General features: G+C 34.1%; 2 protein-coding genes and 1 pseudogene across 2 annotated transcripts; 1 reads left to right on the top strand and 2 right to left on the bottom strand.

Annotated features, from left to right (window-relative positions):
- Positions 1-2,083: 2,083 nt before the first annotated feature.
- On the bottom strand, positions 2,084-4,566 carry LOC120215722 (annotated as a pseudogene).
- A 4,074-nt stretch (positions 4,567-8,640) lies between these two features.
- LOC120216130 (plastid division protein PDV1-like) lies at positions 8,641-11,150 on the top strand. Its single transcript, XM_039213646.1, has 2 exons — positions 8,641-9,117; positions 10,430-11,150. The coding sequence occupies exons 1-2, from the start codon at positions 8,812-8,814 to the stop codon at positions 10,922-10,924; spliced, it is 801 nt and encodes a 266-aa protein (XP_039069577.1). The 5' UTR covers positions 8,641-8,811; the 3' UTR covers positions 10,925-11,150.
- A 7,459-nt stretch (positions 11,151-18,609) lies between these two features.
- LOC120215873 (ethylene-responsive transcription factor CRF4-like) lies at positions 18,610-20,001 on the bottom strand. The gene has a single exon (XM_039213404.1). The coding sequence runs from the start codon at positions 19,824-19,826 to the stop codon at positions 18,795-18,797; it is 1,032 nt and encodes a 343-aa protein (XP_039069335.1). The 5' UTR covers positions 19,827-20,001; the 3' UTR covers positions 18,610-18,794.
- Positions 20,002-20,260: the final 259 nt, after the last annotated feature.

Genomic DNA, 20,260 nt, shown 5'->3' on the forward strand with positions numbered 1-20,260 from the left:
CCATAAGTAAATAGTGTTACTATAATTAGGTTCGAAAACTGTAGCAGAGCGTGGTGAAACCAGCATCAGTAGATCCACGATTTGAAACTATTATCGAGGTGTGTTCCCTATTTATTATTGAACTGTTTATTTGTTTTTAATATGGGGTACATGAATTCTTGGTTACCGTATGTTGATGCACGATTTAATGTGATATTTATGGATTATTTGTTTGATATTTTTTGAAATGGTATAGAATTACCATGTTTATGGTTTTATGGAATTTATAACACGGTGCATTATGACTGTTATCTGATATTTGTTTTGAAATGGTATAGAATTACCATGTTTATGGTTTTATGGAATTATAACACGGTGCAATTGAATTTTTGGAATATGAATTTATAAAGTACAGCTCTGATCAAGCTAGAAAATTTTACGGACCTAATGTGACTCTTAGGTAGGCTCTGCGGCCCTGAGATCATTCTCGGGTAGGCCCTGCGGCCCTAAGATGTGTTCTTAGGTAGGCCCCACGGCCCCGAAATCTATCTTGGGTAGGCTCTCATGCCCTAAGATGTTCCCTTAGGGTAACGTTTTTTTTAAGAGAGATTTACTGCAGTATAATTTATGAGACTTTTTGGACTAGATATGTTTAGTGTACCTATAGTGATTTTATGGTAATGTTGGGACACTGAGCCTAGCTCACTTTTCGAAAATGTTTTCCCCCTTTCAGATACTGTTGGTTAGATACCCTGGATTGAGCACTTGGAGGAAACATATCTCTTGAAGTATATCTAATTGTAATTTTACCTTGCAAGTTGACTTTATTTTGTTGACATGGACCTTATTTTAAAGTATGGGATTTTAATATGATGACACTTTTGCTATTACTATTCGGTTTATCGTGATTTGATTTTTTTTAAGATATGTTTTAAATTAATTTATTACTTATTGATATTATATTTACAAGTTGAGTTTTGATAGTATGATTTATTATAATTTCATGTCATTTATAATGTGATTTTACATTGATTTAATAACGGTTTCGGAAAAATGTCTTTAAGAATCATAATGTGATCCACTAGACTTAGTCGAACGCATAGGCCGGGTCTAGGGGGTTACATTTATTGGTATCAGAGCTCGAATCGGAGATTCGAAAGAGGAAGAGCAAGTATCAAGCACTTGAGGCTAAGCTTGCACTTGAGGATGAATTCAAGATCTTGAAGAGCCCGAATAATGAAGCCAGTGATCGAATTAGCCGTAATTACGATGAAAAGGTTGTTGGTTATGGAGGGAAAGGGTTGATTGAAGGAGTTGTTGGTTATGGAGGGAAAGGGTTGATTGAAGGAGTTGTTTGTAACACCCCAAATTTAAGTTAATAGTTCGGATCAATCCTATACCTAAAATTGAGCTTAAAGGACCTTATAAAATAATTAAATCAGTTATATGTTAGTGGATTTGTGTTAGTCCCAAAAGATTTGGGTGACAGGTAATTAATGTTTATGTGCACTTTTTCTGTCTTCACTATTCTATTTACTTTTTTACTATGAAAATAACTTTAATACAATTAAAACATTTATATTTATACAAAACAGTATCAAAATTGAGATCTTGATAGTATAGATATTGCATAAAATAAATTAAAAGGAATAGAATGAATAAAAGCAAATTAGTCCTCTTTGTACTCCAGTCCCAATTCAAGGGAATAAAACTGTAGAACTGAGCGCACCTCAGCAAAAACTAAATGACCAAATCAAAATTTTTCCGCTCAACTTTGAGCATCGACAACCAAAGTAACATGAACAACAAAACTGCATGAACTGAAAAAGTCATGTGCCACCTTTGTGAGTATCAAGACCTTAGTTGAGGACTTTGAGCGATGGAATCGCTTGTTATTTCTATTTCCGAATTTCCGACAACCTACGGTATGTATGATCAACATCAGAAGTTAAAACCTTGAACACCTATATGAAAGGGATCTACTACACCTCCAAAATTTGCATATTAATCTGCGTATTCTTCTGTATTCTTATCCGCATCAACTTTCACAAGTACCTACTTCATGGCAGTTCGACCGAACATCCGAAACGAAGGTAATGTTTGGTTGGTAGATGAAAAGAACCGGCAGCTGCTGTGCTTTTCTAGGTCATGAAGTCGCATAATGGTGATGTAGAACATACTTCACTACTTCATAAAACGAAACCACAATCCCAACTGAAGGACCGGCACGGCCTACACGAGGACCCACTCCAGTAAAAAGCCCCCTCATCCCCCCATCCCTGTTGCAGAACAAGATATAGTTCGTAAGTAACAATTCATAACAAGTTAAACAAAGCTAGTTTCGACTCAAATCTATCAACAGAAACTATGGATCGAAGCACAACTGACCAACAAACATAAACAACTAAAATTCCTTTAACACACAAAATCTAATGCTTAATGCTACCCGAGCTAGATAGTTTAGACATAAATAACTGATTAGAATAAGATAAAGGTTGATTTCATTCCTATCAATCGACTAGATATAACGATTCCAAGGGTACTAATATAATAAAGTTTGATTCATTCTATCAAAAAATTATTCTCAAGTATGCTGCTGCTTAAGAAAGTGTATTAGAATATGATACCTCCAAACTTCCATCAGTGTCTGTCGAGTGGTCATTCCCAATGCCCTCACTGGGTCCTTCTGAAAATTAAGACAGACCAGATTAGAATACAATGTAGAATAAAAAAAGCGTTACCACGAAGTTCACTACATTTATTTGTACTTCCTGGGATTAAAGTATAAACTAAAATCATTTGATAAAATACCAGAAGTAACTACTAATTGGGTAATACATCTGACATAAGGTCAACATGCAGCAAAATTAGCTTTTGAAAGAGTAAAACCTCTATCTGCCTTCGAGTTTTAGCAACATCTAGAGGACAGGTAGCAGCAGCAGCAAGGCCTCCAGCAACAAACCCAGCAGTAAAATTCGCCCCAAGGACGGTCAATACATTGGATTCTTCCCCCACCAAACCCAGAAGTTTTTCCTCATCTGCAAAAATAGGTGCAATAACCAACCAATTCAGTTGTTGGACGGAAAATGCAAATGAATTCCCTGAAACAATATCCATTCTCAAAGGGCATAGACAACTAGAGGAGTTCTAAGAAATGGCAACTCACAGGCTCAAGGGTTGACCAGCAAATTCCAGAGAAAGGAACATCACGAGCAAGTTGTGCTCCCATGCCTGACCACAAGACGCGATACCCTTGTACTGTCAAGGGAAACATCAGAAATCATGCTTAGAATTGTGGAGGGGAAGAATTGTCATCTGCATCATGGCAGCAAAAAAGAATGTGAAAATGTACTTTTTGAAGTTAGGCTAGAAAGTAAAAGACAAAGAGAAAAACAATTTCCTTCATAGCTAAACTTAAAATGCTTAAAAAAGGGTAACAATTACCAGAAACAGGTAAAGTTGAGATCAACTTACAACTGCTCTGAGGGTTCTGCCCTTGACATCAGACAGGACACCTACAAGAGTATTAAAAACTCCAGGTGGCTTCTTTCCAATTTGAGTGTCTTTAAATGCCTGTGATTGAAGCAGAAAACTGACAAGAATTAGAAGAAACAATAAATAGGAAAGGTGTTTATGAGTTAACGCAGACCAAATGTTTAAAGTGGAGATGATAACCTATTTTGATCAAAATGAAAGAACATAGTAGCATTAAACACTGGCAATACATACACAATCACTTTAACATGAAAGAGCACTAAATGTATACAAATTAACATCAAAATCACCTGCATGCGTGTTCTAGCAAGTTCTATAGGGTAACATGTCGCGCAAGCTAATGACCTTGACAAAGAACCAGCAACCAAAGGGGCATATGGTGTTGCACCAGGCATATATTGTTCTGCAAGCCCCTCCATCCAGTTGCGGAACAGTATAGCAAGGTAAATAGATTCCCACCTGCCACAAAAAACATGAGTAACCCGTCATAACTCCATTAATATTCAGTATGATGTCAAAAATACTCTCCAACAGGTGAAAATAATGTTGAAGAAAATAGAACTCACTGTTGGTACAGCCAAAGCCAAACCAGCATTAGTCCCTCTCCACAACCTAGCAAACCCCTCCTGCAGAAGATATATTTATGAAAATAGTAGACAACACACAAAAAATGGGAAAAGAAAACCACACTTGGTAGTTGGTAACTTGTATGTTAAGATAAAACAGTAACAACTAACAAGTTTAGATTTTTACAACAAACTTATCAACAAGCTACAAAATGACTTTATTGCAATACCAACCTGGGTATAATGTTGAAGACATCTAATGTTCCTTTGTACTGAAAACATCAGGAGGACAAATTGATACAGTTCCATGGACACCAGCACGAGTGCAAGACGGTGAACATCTCAAATCAGCAAACATCTAATCCAAACATTCACAGATGACAAAATTTAGCAGAAGTCTAACATCACAAAAAAGATCAATACATCATTGTAACAATTCGTTTCTCGAGATATTAAGATAAACTAATACCGTATTTGGTCCAAATATGCCATTCGACGATAAGATTACTTAGCGGGTGGGAATAATGTACCCCCGCAGCCTGAGCTTGCAACCTTGTCTGTTAATTACACGAAACAACATGGCGAATTTCAAACCAGGAATAGACAGCAAGGAAATAATCTACGCAACGAAGATTCAAATTAAAAACAAGCAACAAAACAACAGAAATAGTAATTACTGAAAAAACTGCACCGGTATCATTACTTGACAACATCCAGCGGATTAACGATGATGGCGGACAAACAGCAGCACCGGCAGCAGAGAAAGCACGCTCTCCGATCCCTAGATTCGAATCGGGAGTAGTATTCTCTTGCTGGTCCTCATGAGCACCGAGTTCGCTCTCAACTCTGTCCGTTACCATCGGTTCCGTGATCGTCAAATCGTGCCCGTCAATTTCGACTATTGAACGCTGCTCCGAACTCATCCTGGAATCTGCGTTTGCTGCTCCGCCTCCGCCATCTCTACGCTTACTTCTCCTCTCAGACACAACCAATTAAGAGTGTGAATACAAAATCAAATGACGGAATGATTCTCAAACAGCCTAATATCAGCGCATCTTATTGACTATTTTGAAACCCTAAAAAATAATTTGAAAGGCCTTTCCAAATTCCTTGAGGAAGAGGAAATTTATTATAAAAAACGAAATAGAGTGGAGAATGCTCACCAGAATAAAATCGAGCGGCGCACAAAACTTCTGACCTTAGGCCGTGTTTGGGAATTTTTGATCTTCTAGATGGTTTAAAAAGAAAAACAGTTTATTCCCCCACTAAATAACGTGTAAATAATTCTGCCCCACTAGATGGTGGAGTAGAATGAGCAATCACAATACTAGTGAAAATAAAACTGGGCTGGTCCTTGGAAAGTGAGTAAAGAAACAAACATGGCCTTACATGAAAATTTGGCGCTGGATAATCTTCTAGGGCATTCTACTAGCGCAGAAACGCGGCAGGACTCACGCTGGCAAGTGGCAACGCCAAACGGCGAGTGATAAACCCTAATCAGGATCAATGGGGAATAATAAGGTAAAAAACCTAACGCAAGATTTTCTTCTCGTAGAATGTGTTTGGTTCACGGAATGTAAGATTATAAGTAGCAATAAATATTACAGTGAATATGATTATTGAGAATGTTGTATTTTGTGTTGGTTGGTTTAATAGGAATGTAAGATTACTGTGTTTAGTTAAAGGAATAAAAATATTTGAATGTATTTTACCAAATTGTCCTTATATATTTTTTTAACATGTTGAATGTTATTACTTAATTTTATATATTTTCTTTAAAAATTTTAAATTCATAAATTTTATTTAAAAATTGAAAAGATAAAATGTTTAATGAATGGTAAAATTTTATTTTAACCCCTAAACTTCATATAAAACTATAATTATAGACTTTTTTGTAAATCTAAGATTATGGGAATAGATTACCGGCCAACCAAATGGGGATGAGGATTCCATTCCCTCGATAATGTTGTATGCCGTGAACCAAACGGCCCCATAGAGTATGTTTGAGATTGAATTTAAAAGGTTTGATTGAAATTTAGGGTAAAGTACACAATGGTCCCTTAATTATAGAATATTATTTTATTGAGTCATTGGACTATAAAGTTAAGAAATAGCTATAGGGTAATGCTTTGTTGAGTTTTTTTATTAAAAATTAAGAAAGGTCACTCGACTAGTTAGGTATCCAAACTCATCATTTTTGTTAAAAATAAGATAATATTGAGCGGAAAGTTAACATGTTTATTGTGATTATAAAATATGATCTTAAAATCTCGCTAACGTTCATGTCATAATTTTTTTAATAGGAAACGACGATTTTGAATATATTGAATAGTTGAGTGGTCAGATAATAATTTGAGCGGAAAGTTAACATGTTTATTGATATTATAAATATGATCTTAAAATCTCGCTAACGTTCATGTCATTAATTTTTTTAATAGGAAACGACGATTTTGAATATGAGGGACTTGACAAACTCGTTATAGTTAGGAGATTAGTTGTGTACTCTACCCTAAAATTAATTCTTTTAAATTAAGAAAAAATTTGAAGTTAATAACTCATATCAAAATACACTACTAATGACACGTCAAAATAAATTTATTAAATAAATTATCTTTATCAATAAAATATTAAAAAAATTCAAGGACTTTATAATAATCTCCTATAAAAGTTAGTTTTAATTATAACTCAATGTATTTGATGAGTCAAATAACATAAAATTATTTTCTAAAAGGTCCTTGGATTGTTGTTTTGATTTTACTTTTTACTCATATAATTTTATTAATTGATGTTTAAGGACCTAAAAATTGAATATTAGAAAGTCTTTTAGGTAAACTAGATATAAAATAATTGTTCGAGAACTTATTAGATGTTTTAGCAATAATTTAATGGTAAAAATATATTAATCTTTATGTTAATATTATCACATCATCAATTTAATTAGATGACGGTGGAGTAACCATTTTATTATAATTTGATGCTATTAGTGATCATTTTGTTATTTTTTAAATTTCCAATGACTAATTAAATATTAATGACTATTTGTGTAGTTTACCCATAATAATATGATAAGAGTATAGGGACTAAACTCTGAACATGCTAAGAGTACGCTGTGGGCGAATTTCCCGAAAAATCATCCTAAACTTTTTTTCTCTGTCAGGTACCGTTCAGACTTTTTTTCTCGATCTAACATCCTTTGCGGAAAGGCGCGCTTTAGGGGCCTTAGACTGATCTGGCACCACGTTGGGTAAGGCGTGCCCCCTGAAGCGCGCCTTCTGAAATGTGTAAAAATCTGGGTATTAATTTTGTAAATATTTTTAAAATTGTACCTAATATGTAATTAATTTCTGTTAGGGTGATATTTGTGTAAAAACGTCAACTTTATTTATTTATTTTTTGTGTGAAAAAAAATTTCGACATTAAAATCTTTAAATATTCTTTTGCAAATTACTTTATAGCTCGAAAAATTTTGATTTTTGCATGAAATTTAATAATACATATAATATAGTATAGGAAAACTTTGAGTGTAAATATTTTAAAATATGAATAATTTTATAAAAGTTTTATAACTAGTATTTCTTTTTCAAAATGATGATGATGATGCTGATAAATATTTTGTGATTTAAAAAATTATAAATTTTATATATTTTTGAAAAAAAAATTGACTATATATTCTTTTTGTATTGAATTTTATTCACTTTTAATTCTTTTTTATAGCATTTTTATACTTTTAATTACAATTGATATATTAAATGAATTATTATTCATTTTTTTTAAAAAATCAATAAAAATACAATAAAAAATAATTAAAAGTGAATAAAATTCAATAAAAATGTCAACTTTATTGATTTATTTTTTGTGTGATAATATTTTAATAATGTTTATTGATTTTTAATATTAATTATTTAAAAATATAAAAATAAACTTTTAATTACAATTGATAGATCAAATGAATTATTATTCATTTTTTTTAAAATTAATAAAAATGCAATAAAAAGAATTAAAAGTAAATAAAATTCAATACAAAAAGAATATAAAGTTAATTTTTTTAAAAATATATATAAAATTTATAATTTTTTAAATTATAAAATTTTTATCATCATCGTCATTTTGAAAAATATATACTAGTTATAAAACTTGTATAAAATTATTTATATTTTAAAATATTTACCCTCAAAGTTTTTCTATACTAGATTATATGTATTTATGTAATTTCATGAAAAAATCAAAATTTGTCGAGTTATAAAATAATTTGTAAAAGAATATTTAAAGTTTTTAATGTAGAAAGTTTTTTTTCACACACAAAAAATAAATAAATAAAGTTGACATTTTTACACAAATATCATCTTAACAGAAATTAATTAAATATTAGATACCATTTTTAAAATATTTACAAAATTGATACCCAATCTTTACATGTTTCATAAGATGTATTAGGCGTAAGGCGCGTCGAAAAAACGTGTCTTTCTGTAAAGAGTGTTAGATAAAAAAAATATTTCAATGTCTGACGAAGAATAAAAAAAAGTTTAAGGTAATTTTTCGGGAAATTCGCCTGTGAGCATAATCAAACCCCATTATCAATTGCCGTGATAGGAGCGGACCGCAACCGAACAAGTCAAATCCGCGAATGTCTAGAATAACAGAAACTGTGCGGTCAATCAAACCCTAGAAAAAATTGATAATTAAAATTTCCAATTTTCATTTCATAAAAAGAAATTAATTCATTTTCCCCCCAACAAGGTCGAAATTCTCTGGCTTTACCATCGCCTACGAAATGAAATGGGATATGGAGATCGAAGAAATCGAGGCGGTTCTCGAGAAGATCTGGGACTTACACGACAAGCTTAGCGACGCCATTCACTCCATTTCGCGAGCTCACTTCCTCAATTCCATCAAAGCCCTCAGAAAATCGGACAAGAAGAAGCTTTTCAACGACGTCGGCGACGATAACCGGAACGGCTTCGTGTTCGTCAAGGACTTTAGAATCGACGATGGTGACTCCGCGATTCAAGAGGCCAAGAGTCTTAATGCTATCAGAACCGCTCTCGAGAATCTCGAGGACCAGCTCGAATTTTTCCATGTCAGTTTTGACTCCCTTTCTCTTCGATTCCTTTACCGGTTTTGGTTGCTTTGTGTTAAATTAATTTCTGGAATCGGTTGTGAAAATGGCTCAATGTAACGAAATGGAAGGAGTTATAATTCTTTTATGGGAATTGAATTTCCAATGTTTGCATTTATAGTTTTGCAAATTTGTACTTAAAATTATGTTTTGTTGCTGGGGACTTGAAAGAAATCTGGAGAAAAAAAAGGAAAAAGAAAATTTCATTTGTAGGCTGTTTGTTGTGTTTGGTTCTTTGAGAATTGTTAACCATTCTAACTGTACAGAATGAGCTATTGAAAAACGAGAAGGGAGACTTGTTATGTAAGGAACTGAGAGGGTACCCATTATGTATTATAAGATGGTATGCATGTGAATGTGTGATTGTGAGCGAAAATGCAATGAGCTAGGCAATTACTCAGCTTCAAAGTTGAGTTTTGTTATATATGTATATATAGGATGCTATGCATGTATATATAGGATGCTCTTACTCTCATTTTTACTGGAGGTAACCGTGTGCCATGTTTGATACCTGGGAACATGAGTATGGTGCTATGATCCTCTTTGTATATGAAATAAAATAAACAAGAAACAGTGAATATACTGTGTTCGGTTCTAACTCTCGAGTTCAAGTAACTTATTGTTAAATGATGGTTCTCTCGAGGCGAACAATGTTTTTTTAATATATCTTAAGAAAATGTTATGAGGAGATATGTTAGTTTTTTGGGGGCTATTTGTGTGAAGTAGCTTGTATATAAATGAGCTTTATTTGAAATTAAATTGCTTCGGTTTTGTGGATTCTGGAGAGCATGCTGTGAGCTTTATCTGAAATGAAGTTGTAACATAAAGCTTCTATGGAAATGATCTTTATCCAAAAGGAAATTGTTACATATGCTTCATGGAAATGAACTTCATCTGAAGTGAAAATTCTTTGGTTTTCTGGATTTCACAGTCTGTAGAGAATGGTGAGATGAACTTTTTATTAGGATTAGAAGCCACATTACTAAATGCGGGAGGAGTTGCTGATATGAGATTTAGTGCCAGGAACTGCACGGGTTTGCACCCATGAATGTGTTGAATCCTAATTCCGTGCTTCACCACCCAACTGAAAACTGCCCGGTTCGGATTCATTGGTTTTTTCCAGGTGTCTGTGTCATTTTTCCCAAACTTCTGTGATTCTGATCTTACCTGTTGCTTTTACATTTTATGTTTGTATTGCAACAGTTTATCGGATATATGCAATTAGCGTGTCACATGGATCTCTCATGTTATGACTTATGTATGCCTTTTACAGACTGTACAAATCCAGCAGCAGGTAGAGAGAGATGCTGCCATTGCACGATTAGAACAAAGCCGGATAATTCTTGCATTGAGATTGGCTGAGCATCATGGAAAGAAGTACAAAGTAATCGATGAAGCTCTAGCTTTTTTCGGAGATGTGCACGATGCCAGCCATTATGTCTCACCCGAAAACCTTTACTGTACAGCAAACAGTCCATCTGGACAGAATCTAGTGTCACACAAAGGGAAGTACTCTAATATGCTAATCAAAGCTCTGGTTTCTAGCTTCAAATATGCAAAGAAATCCCTGAACTTTGACCATATGGGTGGGATACTAAGCAATGCAGCTATATTCACAGTCAGCATGATAGCAATGATGCATCTCCAACAGTTTGCTCTTTCAGAACAAGAAGATAACATCAACAACCAGAGAAAGAGTTCTCAACTCGAAGGGCCTTCATCCTACGATGATTCGAGCCACTTGGATGTGTACTTAGCCCGGGGTTAAGGTGAAGGCCTTAGAAGAAAAAGGCTTAGAAGTTAATTCAAGGATAGGAGGCCGCCATGCCGTTTTTCGAAACTCGAAGAAGCTTTGCTGTCACTCAGTTCCTCCCAACAGGAGTTTCAAGATTTTCGCTGAGCATATTAGCAAAGAACAATCCTTTTTTTTAATCTTCTAATATATTGTTCTGTAGTTAGAGGTGCTGTGAAAAATGCTGATTGTTCTTGCTGGTGTCTGGTTTTTGAGGCTGATTGCTTGTTCAAAATGATAGTGAAGCCGAAGCAGATGCTCTGCCTCTGGCTCCTCTTGATGTATTTTTAATATTCTATATTATAAATATAATGCTGTGTGGATTTTCTTAAATATATCCTTTAAATGTCTCTACCTTCTAATTACTATGATTATTGTCTCGATAATCATATTTGATGTAATAATTTTAAATTATTCGTAGTCTTTTACATTTACAGATTAATGTATAATTATATTATTCAAATTAACTTATTTATAATATTAGAATAATGAATATAGTAGACAATTTTAGGGTAAAGTACACAAATAGTTCCTTAACTATAGGGTATTGTTTTATTAAGTTCCTCTAGTATTAAAAGTTATAAAATGGCCCTCAGACTATAAAATGTTGCTTTGTTAAGTTCATCAACTATTAAAAGTTACAAAATGGTAAACTGACTATTTATTATATTCCAAATTCGTCATTTTTCGTTAAAAAATTGGCGGTTATTTAAGTTGGACATTACCATGATGACTGAGATATAGTAATGGTTTGAGATTATGAGATCGAATTTTATCATATCATAGTCAACATTTTAACTTTCACTTTAGAGTATCGTTCATTTTTAACAGAACATGACGAGTCTGAAACTTAATGGATAATCAGTGTCCATTTTGTAACTTTTAATAGTCGAGGGACTCAACAAAACAACAACTTATAACCGGAAGATCATTTTATAATCTTTAATAAACAATGAACTTAATAAAACGGTATCCTATAGCCAGAGGACCATTTATGTAATTTACCCATAATTTGACATAATTAACATTATCTAAATTTCTGAGCCCACTCCCCCACCACATGCTTGCCATGTACATTGTCACTTGTCAGATCTTGTGTGGTGTCACACTTGAACTCTTTCACGTGTGATAGAGTAAATGTCAGCCCAACCACTTGACAAGCATCACATTCTTCTCAGCATTCCAGGATCAATCACTAATTCATGGCCCAACCTCATTGTCGGTAGGTAGTGGCCGCCTTGTATGCTTGTACACTCTTAGCAACTTTCAACCTCCGACTGTTCTGCTCCGACCGACAGGCTTGCAAATGCATATGCCTGGCCATGCGCCCTGCGGCAGGTAATATATTACTCTCGAATGAATATGTCCAGTCCACGTGTCCCGCGATGAGTCCAGTTGACACTTGATCCTGATGTCCACGACGACTCTACTTAATGGTCATTTACCCCCTGAACAGCCACGCTGAAAAACCACACCCTGACGATGAAATCAAAGCTGATAAATTACTGCAGCCCTACAAATACATAGTAACTATACATGCAGATATAGTATATAACCGTCAGCTGTTTCCAGTCTGACAGGCGGCGGTCCGTCGCCATGCATCGCTCCAAGCGGCTATACTTAACTTTCTAACTTACTTTAAACCTTTTCATTAATTTCACCTGCCAAAAGGACCAGCTGCACCAACATTACGTAACATGATACACATACATTACCAGCTTTCAATAATGTAAGCCAAAAGGTTGAAGTGTTTGTCGAGTTAATTTAATAAGATGAAATGGTAGATTTTCTTTAATAAAACTAGATATTTATATTTTTATATTTATGAAAGAAATAAAACTAGAATAAAAGAGTCGCCTTATAATATATCATTGTAATAGTTTATTTTAAATTAATAAGTCAAAAACTAGTATTTTAATTAATAAGAAAGAAGCAAATATTCCTTGAACGGAATTAACCAGCATCAGCTTGTAAATTAATGATGATCTTAGTTTTAGGGTTGATTAAGAAGCAAGGGATAAGATCAGTTGACATATTAATTGTGGGCAAAAGCTGCCCATCCATTGTTCTATCAGAAAGAGAGAGATTTGTTGATGATGGCACCTCCAAAAGAGGAAATGGAAGTGCCGAAAAGGGCATCACATTTCCCGGGATTAAAATTTGTTCAAAGCAAACAGGAAAAGGTTGAGAAAGAAACATTTGGATGTCTTTTTTATGTTTAAATTACCATTTGGACAGCGAAAAAAGATGTTACATATTACTGGTAATTAGTGTTAGATTAAATGAAACTAATAGAAACAGTGAAAATTATGTTGTTTTCCTTAAAAATATGAATTCCAGGTAGGTTAAAACCTTAGTTTTAGTTCCACTGCACCAAAATAGGTTTATAACGACGTCTTTTTAGGCTTATACCGACGTTTTAAAGCATCGTTAGTAACTCTTCCGAACAAGAAAAAACGTAGTTAAAACAAACGCCACAACCTTTTGTGATGTTTATTTAAAAAACGTCACTAAAGTTACAAAAAAAATTCCCAACGCCACTAATATTATCATTTTGGTGACGTTTTAACCATAAATTCCGCGATACGTAAACATTTAACGATGTTTACTATAAAAACATCGCTAAAATCGCCGCTAAAAACTTACTTTAATGTAGTGTTCGAATCTCGAGAGATGCAAAAAGTCGAGGAAAATAAAATGATACGGATCAGGTTGTCCATGAGCTGAATTGGAATGTGGTTCAAAATTTTTGCGTTTAATTGTTTGCAAGGCCCCTATCAAAGTGGAAACTTAGCAAAATAACCCCCGGCCCCTCCCATCTTTTGATTTAAATACTACTTAATATTCTATCTACGCAGAAGCAGCTAAAACGACATTTGTACGGCATAAATTGTTTGGAAATTTAGGTTGTGGTCTACGTTACACGACTCCCTTTATTATTACTTGCACAATATATACATATATATTTGTATAACTACCTATATTCAATATATTGATCGACTAATCCGGATCGGATACTATAAAGGCAAGGGCAACCCTCGTAACCCAGTTTTGCTCTATTTACAATCGTTAAGCTTCAAACATCTGACCTTGCTTAAGGGATCTAGTGTCTCATCCCACAAGACCAATTGGTTGTTCGTTGAACAAAATATATTATATAATTAAGAATTAATTAGATAAAAGATATAATTATTATAACTTTATGCAATCCTCTTTGAGTAATAGTGAAGCAAGATTGTTAGCCACCACTTTCCAATTATTTCATCTCGTTTTCTAATTCGTTCCTGCCTCAACCCTCGTGCCATGTCATGTAAATTGTGGAACTATTATTAATTATTTATATATTTTTCTGAATTTTCAAATATTTTGTAAATTTAATTGAGACATGGGTAAATTGCATCGTCGAACGTACGAGGTTCATGTTTTAAGCGTCCAGATTACGTTGAATATATACTTATATCTTGTACGACATTAATTCTTGACTCTAAAAATTCTTGTCCACAATTTTCCCACATCTCAAGCAACCTTTTTAATAATTAATTTTACCTATATATTGCACTAATATATTAATAAAATAACAATAATATAGTAAGTACCTGTTTATAAATTGGTTACGTATACATAGTGTGTCAAAACATGACTAAATATTAATTGATAAAATTTTAACTTAATTACAATATTTTAATTTTAAAAATTATGAGATTTAAAATTTAAAATCATCATACATAACAATTAGTTTTATTTTATTTGTGTACATTTCCGTTAAAATTTATCGTATTTAGTATCTAAACTATCAATTTTGACACGTTTTAGTATCTAAACTTTCAATTATTTCAAAACTTAACATTAATTTTTAAATAGTGATACTAAGATGAAACAAAAACTAAACTTTAAGTACGATTTAAAAAAATTAAAAGTTTGGGTATTAAAATAGACAAAAACTAATAGTTTAAGTACTAAACATTTAACTTTCCCTTAATTTATTTAAACTTTATTATAATTTAATTAGTTTAATATGATCTTATTTAAGTTTATTCAAATATTAGATCTAAATAATATAGACATTTTTACCCAAATATTATAACATTACCTGTCAGGCACCGTTTCCCCAAATATTACCGATCTAGCTAGCACCCTTTTTGACAGAGTGATAATAAGACGAGTTACGTGACAAGGCGGCTCGTGAGTGTGAGTCGATTAGGGCCGAGGTGGAGGCTCTAAGGCAAGAGATGAGTGAAATCGAGGCACCAGGAAGGAACCGAGATGGGCAAGTCCAAGTACATTCCAATGGTGTGACGAGGGCGTCGCTAGGTTCGGTGGGGGAGAATGTCACGCCCCTAGAGATTTGGCTCGAGACATGCTCGCTTGAGACTAGGACAGAGGTTTTCAAGAAGGTGTTGGACGTGACTAATCCATTAGACTTGGCCCAATCCATAGAGAAAACTAAGGAGGCCATTCACATTGAACTTGCAAATATGGAAAATGACATCATATTAGAAGATGATCACAAGAGCTTGGAAAATATGGAAGGGAATGATATCATATCAAAGAGGATTACGGAGGAATCTTTTCATATCCAAGGAGATCTTCAATCAAAGGAAAGAATGAGACTAATTGATATGTATGGATGCTAATTTGATTAAGTTTCCTTAGATAAGAAGATTTGTAATTAATAGGGCTCATCTTAGCCATTGATCTAGATTGATCTTAGGCGTGCATTGTAAGGGGATTCAACTATAAATAGATGCCTTCCCCATCATTTGTACTCACTTCACTTTTCATTTCATTTGGTGAAATACAAAGAGCATTCACCAAACTTTCTCTCTTGTTTGTGTGAGCTATCTCCTTCTCAAGTTCTTTTGTGCTTCCACATTGTACTAAGCCTTCTAGCTTAGTGTTTTTCAGCCTGACTTAGGTGCAAAATGCCCAAGAGTAGTTCCGAAGCATCTAAGGTCGCACGTTCCTGAGTTTAAGGCTCCAAGTGCGTGACAAGTGGGCCTTCTAGGGGAAATGTTGACATGGCACCATGTGGAAGACGGGTTTCAAGGGGGGTGCCTTCCAGGGTTTTCTTGCCACATCAAATTTCCTAAAAGCATTTTAAAAAAGTATGCTTTAAAAAATTTAAAAATAAAACTATAGGGACTAACATCGTAATTTAATTTTTTATCTCTATAACTAATGAATCTACTTATACACTATTGTTAAATTACATTAAATTACTATTTATTATTAAGATTTATTAATTATGATTATATATATTTTATATGTTAATATATTTAAATACTTATTTTTTAATTACGAGTTCAAAAAATTTATATAACACAAATTAAAAATATTTCATTGACATATAAATGTATTATTTATTGAATACAATTAATTAGATCTATAATTTAAGTTGTTAATATAAAAATACGAAGAAAAAAATATTGCTTGGTGTCATGAACATGTAAGAAGTGAGGTTTATATAGAAATTTGTCAAGAAACATAATAAAAAAGTATTAGATACTAAATTAACTTTTGAAGTTGATATATATCAATTAGAAAGCAGTTCGTAATTTTTTCAGCACAATAAGTAGATGCTTATGTTGAAAATTTTGTTTGTAGGTAACTTTCACTTTGATTTTGAATGGATGTGGCAAATTATGATTTCCTCAAGTTACCCCAAGACTTATTTTACTTATTTCAAAGAATCCCCACTTGCACGACAAACCCTCGAGTTTTTCTTCAGTTACCCTACAATAGGTGATGTACAAGTAATCAACAATATATCAAATCATTTTACTCATTGATAATAACTAGTGTAGATAACGGTATCAGAGTGCAAATATGCAATGACTTTTTGATCAACTAATGTGTGATAAAATTTAAGAGGCTGTTGTCTTGTCAATGGAAAGTTGAAACCAAGACACTTTAAAGTATTAGCGCACAAATTAGACAAATGATGGGAAAATATGAAATGTTGTCCTATTGCAGATAGGGAATTGGATAAAAGCATACCCAACCCTTCAAAATATTGCTTTAAAAATGTTGACTACTGTACTTATAGACCTTCAAAAGGACTTAATATTCCCACACGTATTGTCTGTCCTATTCCTCTATATTAAACATAGAATAAGCCAGTAGCTCAAAGCTTAATATGTACAAAGTTTACTAGCCACGGTTGATACACTTAGCTTATAGTAAACTGATATACAAGCATCTATCTATCATAGTTTTTAGCTGTTATTGAGTTCCTTGGAACAATTCCAGATAAGCCAAGTGTGTACATCAGATGAAGTGGGGATGAAAATTTAATTGGGAGGGAAATAAAATAGTGTATAATAACCTTAATAATAAATATTAACCTAATGTAATTTAACAATAGTGTATAAGTAGATTCATTAGATATAGAGATAAAAAAGTTGAGGAATACACCTTTTTAACTTTTATCCCACATTGTCAAGAAACATAACCTAAACACTCCAATATGCCTATATAAATTAGCCCAATTAAGCTCTTCAACTCATGTAACTAATATGTATTAAATCATGATGTTAGTCCCTATAGTTTACTAGCCAGTAGCTCAAAGCTTAATATGTACAAAGTTTACTAGCCACGGTTCATACACTTAGCTAATACCAAACCAATATACAAGCATCTATCTATCATAGTTTTCAGCTGCTATTGAGTTCCTTGGAACAATACCGGATAAGCCATATACTTTGTAGAATAATGTGTACATCAGAGGAAGTGAGGATGGAAATTTAATTGGGAGGGAAATAAAAATTCATCTATGGTTTGATCCTACACAAGACTACCATAACTATGTAATTCTCTGGACCCCTATCGAGATTATGTAAGTGTAATCTAACTTGTTTGTAATTTTAGAAGCACAATTGATATTTCTAAATTAGATGGATTGACAATAGTATCTAATACATATAAAAAAATATATAATCCTAATTAATAAACCTTAATAATAAATATTAACCTAATGTAATTTAATAATAGTGTATAAGTAGATTCATTAAATATAGAGATAAAAAAAGTTTAAGGAATAATCTTTTTAGCTTTTATCCCACATTGTCAAGAAACACAACCTAAACACTCCAATATGCCTATATAAACTAATCTCATTAAACTCTTCAACTCATGAAACTAATATGTATTAAAACATGATGTTAGTCCCTATAGTTTTATTTTTCAATTTGTTTAAAGCATATTTTAAAAAAAATGTTTTTAGGGAATCTGATATGGTAAGAAAACTCTGAAAGGCACACTCCTTAAAACGTGACTTCCCACTTAATTTCATGTCAATATTTCTCATGGAAGGCGCGTTCCAAGGGATGTGCCTTCGGTCCACCTAATCAAAAGTGTGTTTCATGTAACGCGTCTTATTATCACTCGGCTAAATCGATAAAATTTAGAAAAACTATGTATGACATGTAATATTATAATATTTAGATGATTTTGGGTAAAAACGACAATAATATATGAGGGCAAAAACCGTGAATTACGGCAGAGTGCATGGGGGCAAAAAGAATGCCACCGTGGCACTTTCAAATTTCCCACACGTGATGTACTGCAACATTGCCACATCATAATCGCATACGTTAAAATAAAATTAAAATATTTTATTTATAGCTCAAAATTATAAGTTCACTCTATGTTAACAGTAATTATTAAACCAAAAAATATATATCTTAGCAAAACTCCACTCAACTCTCCGTTTGATTTAACGGAGAAATTAACAGCTTTAAAACAAAACGACTATGCTAGAACATATGTATGTCGTCGCCAATCCAAAATCTGCCGGAAAATCGACAAGCAAAACGGCGACGATATAAACATAAAAATAAACTCACTTTCATAATGCCACTAAAGGGTCTGAAAAGAACAGATCATCGATGTCTGCAAAATAATCATCAACTTGACAAATAGTCGACGACGACGAGCAGCCAAACTCGTCACTGAAAACAGTACTGTCTGGTAAAACCATCGCATCATCATCATCGAAAACCGACAATGCCGACACTGACATGTCGAAAAGCTCGTCGACTGAAGGGAAATCGAGCGGCAAATCGAACACCGAAATGTTGGATAAGCTGGTTTCAGTTTCGCCTTGACATTCGTTCAGAACCGGTTGCTGCTGCTGCGGCAGCCGTGTACTCTCTTCTTCTTGGGATTCGGGAGCTTGTTTCTTCGGTTCGACCGGCGTTTCTTCAGTCGACAAAGTTCGGTAGTTGAGGACGGAGGTTGGGGAAGAAAGGTTGTGAGTTGACTCGTCACCGGACTCGTACTCGGAAACCGAACTGACATTGATGTTTTCGTCCTTAGCCAGTGGAGTTACGAAGTTGGTCAATGCGTCGGGTCCTCGGAGCTTGATCGCTGCATTATCATAAACCATGGCTGCTTCTTCAGCAGTATTGTAAGTGCCCAACCACAGCCGTACACGTCGAGCGGGATCTCGAATCTCCGCTGCCCATTTCCCCCACGGTCTTTGTCGTACCCCTCTAAACTTCCTTCCGTTCCCGTTGACTGGAGAAACCTTAATCGGTCGACGACATCCCGTCGCGACCCCAGCCGCCGCCGCATTCCTTTTCCGGTTACTGTTGCAAGCCACGCTTGAAACGGCGGCGACTTCAATATTAATCTCGTTGACGTAACGTTTCACTCTCTGACGACCAAAGAAGTCGGCTTCCTCGTCGCTGGAAGAGTCCGTCGCGTCGTGGTCCGTAACGGATACCCGAACGATCCTCGGAACTTCGAAAACGTCACCAGATTGAGTACGGTCGTGATCGGAAGCTGCTCTCTTCGGTTTCAGGGCCGGTCTTTTGAACTTCCGAGTAATATTTTTGTGCTCGGTGTATTTGATCGGACATAGGATGCTTTCCTCCATTTCTGCTTGTATCTTTCTTTTCTCTCTCTCAAAATCTACCACTAGACATCGACTCGGAATAAAGCAGGCAAAAAGAAAAGGCAAAGGAACCGTGAAAGTGAAGCTTAAAACGATGAACAAAAAGACCAAACCCACAAATCTGACAAAAGGGTATTCAAAAAACACAAACTCAGTCCCTGAAAAAAAGAGAACCCGCCGTGGGAGGCTGAGAAAAGGATAGAAAAGCAACGGCTTTAAAAAAGGAGGGACTGAAGAGACACAAGAGGAAAGTTATCTACTGTTTGCCTCGTCAAGAAAAACGCAAGCACCGTGCCAACTCAGTACAACGAAATTTCTATACTCGTCACTGTCCTTTCAAGATTTGGTTTTTCGAAGGAGATATAGAGCACAAGTGTGTAGTATAACGTTTTGAAAATGTGTGCAAAAGCCGGAGA

This window comes from Hibiscus syriacus, unplaced genomic scaffold (assembly GCF_006381635.1).
Source record: "Hibiscus syriacus cultivar Baekdansim isolate YM2019G1 unplaced genomic scaffold, ASM638163v2 tig00110156_pilon, whole genome shotgun sequence".
In the NCBI taxonomy this organism is placed as follows: domain Eukaryota; kingdom Viridiplantae; phylum Streptophyta; class Magnoliopsida; order Malvales; family Malvaceae; genus Hibiscus; species Hibiscus syriacus.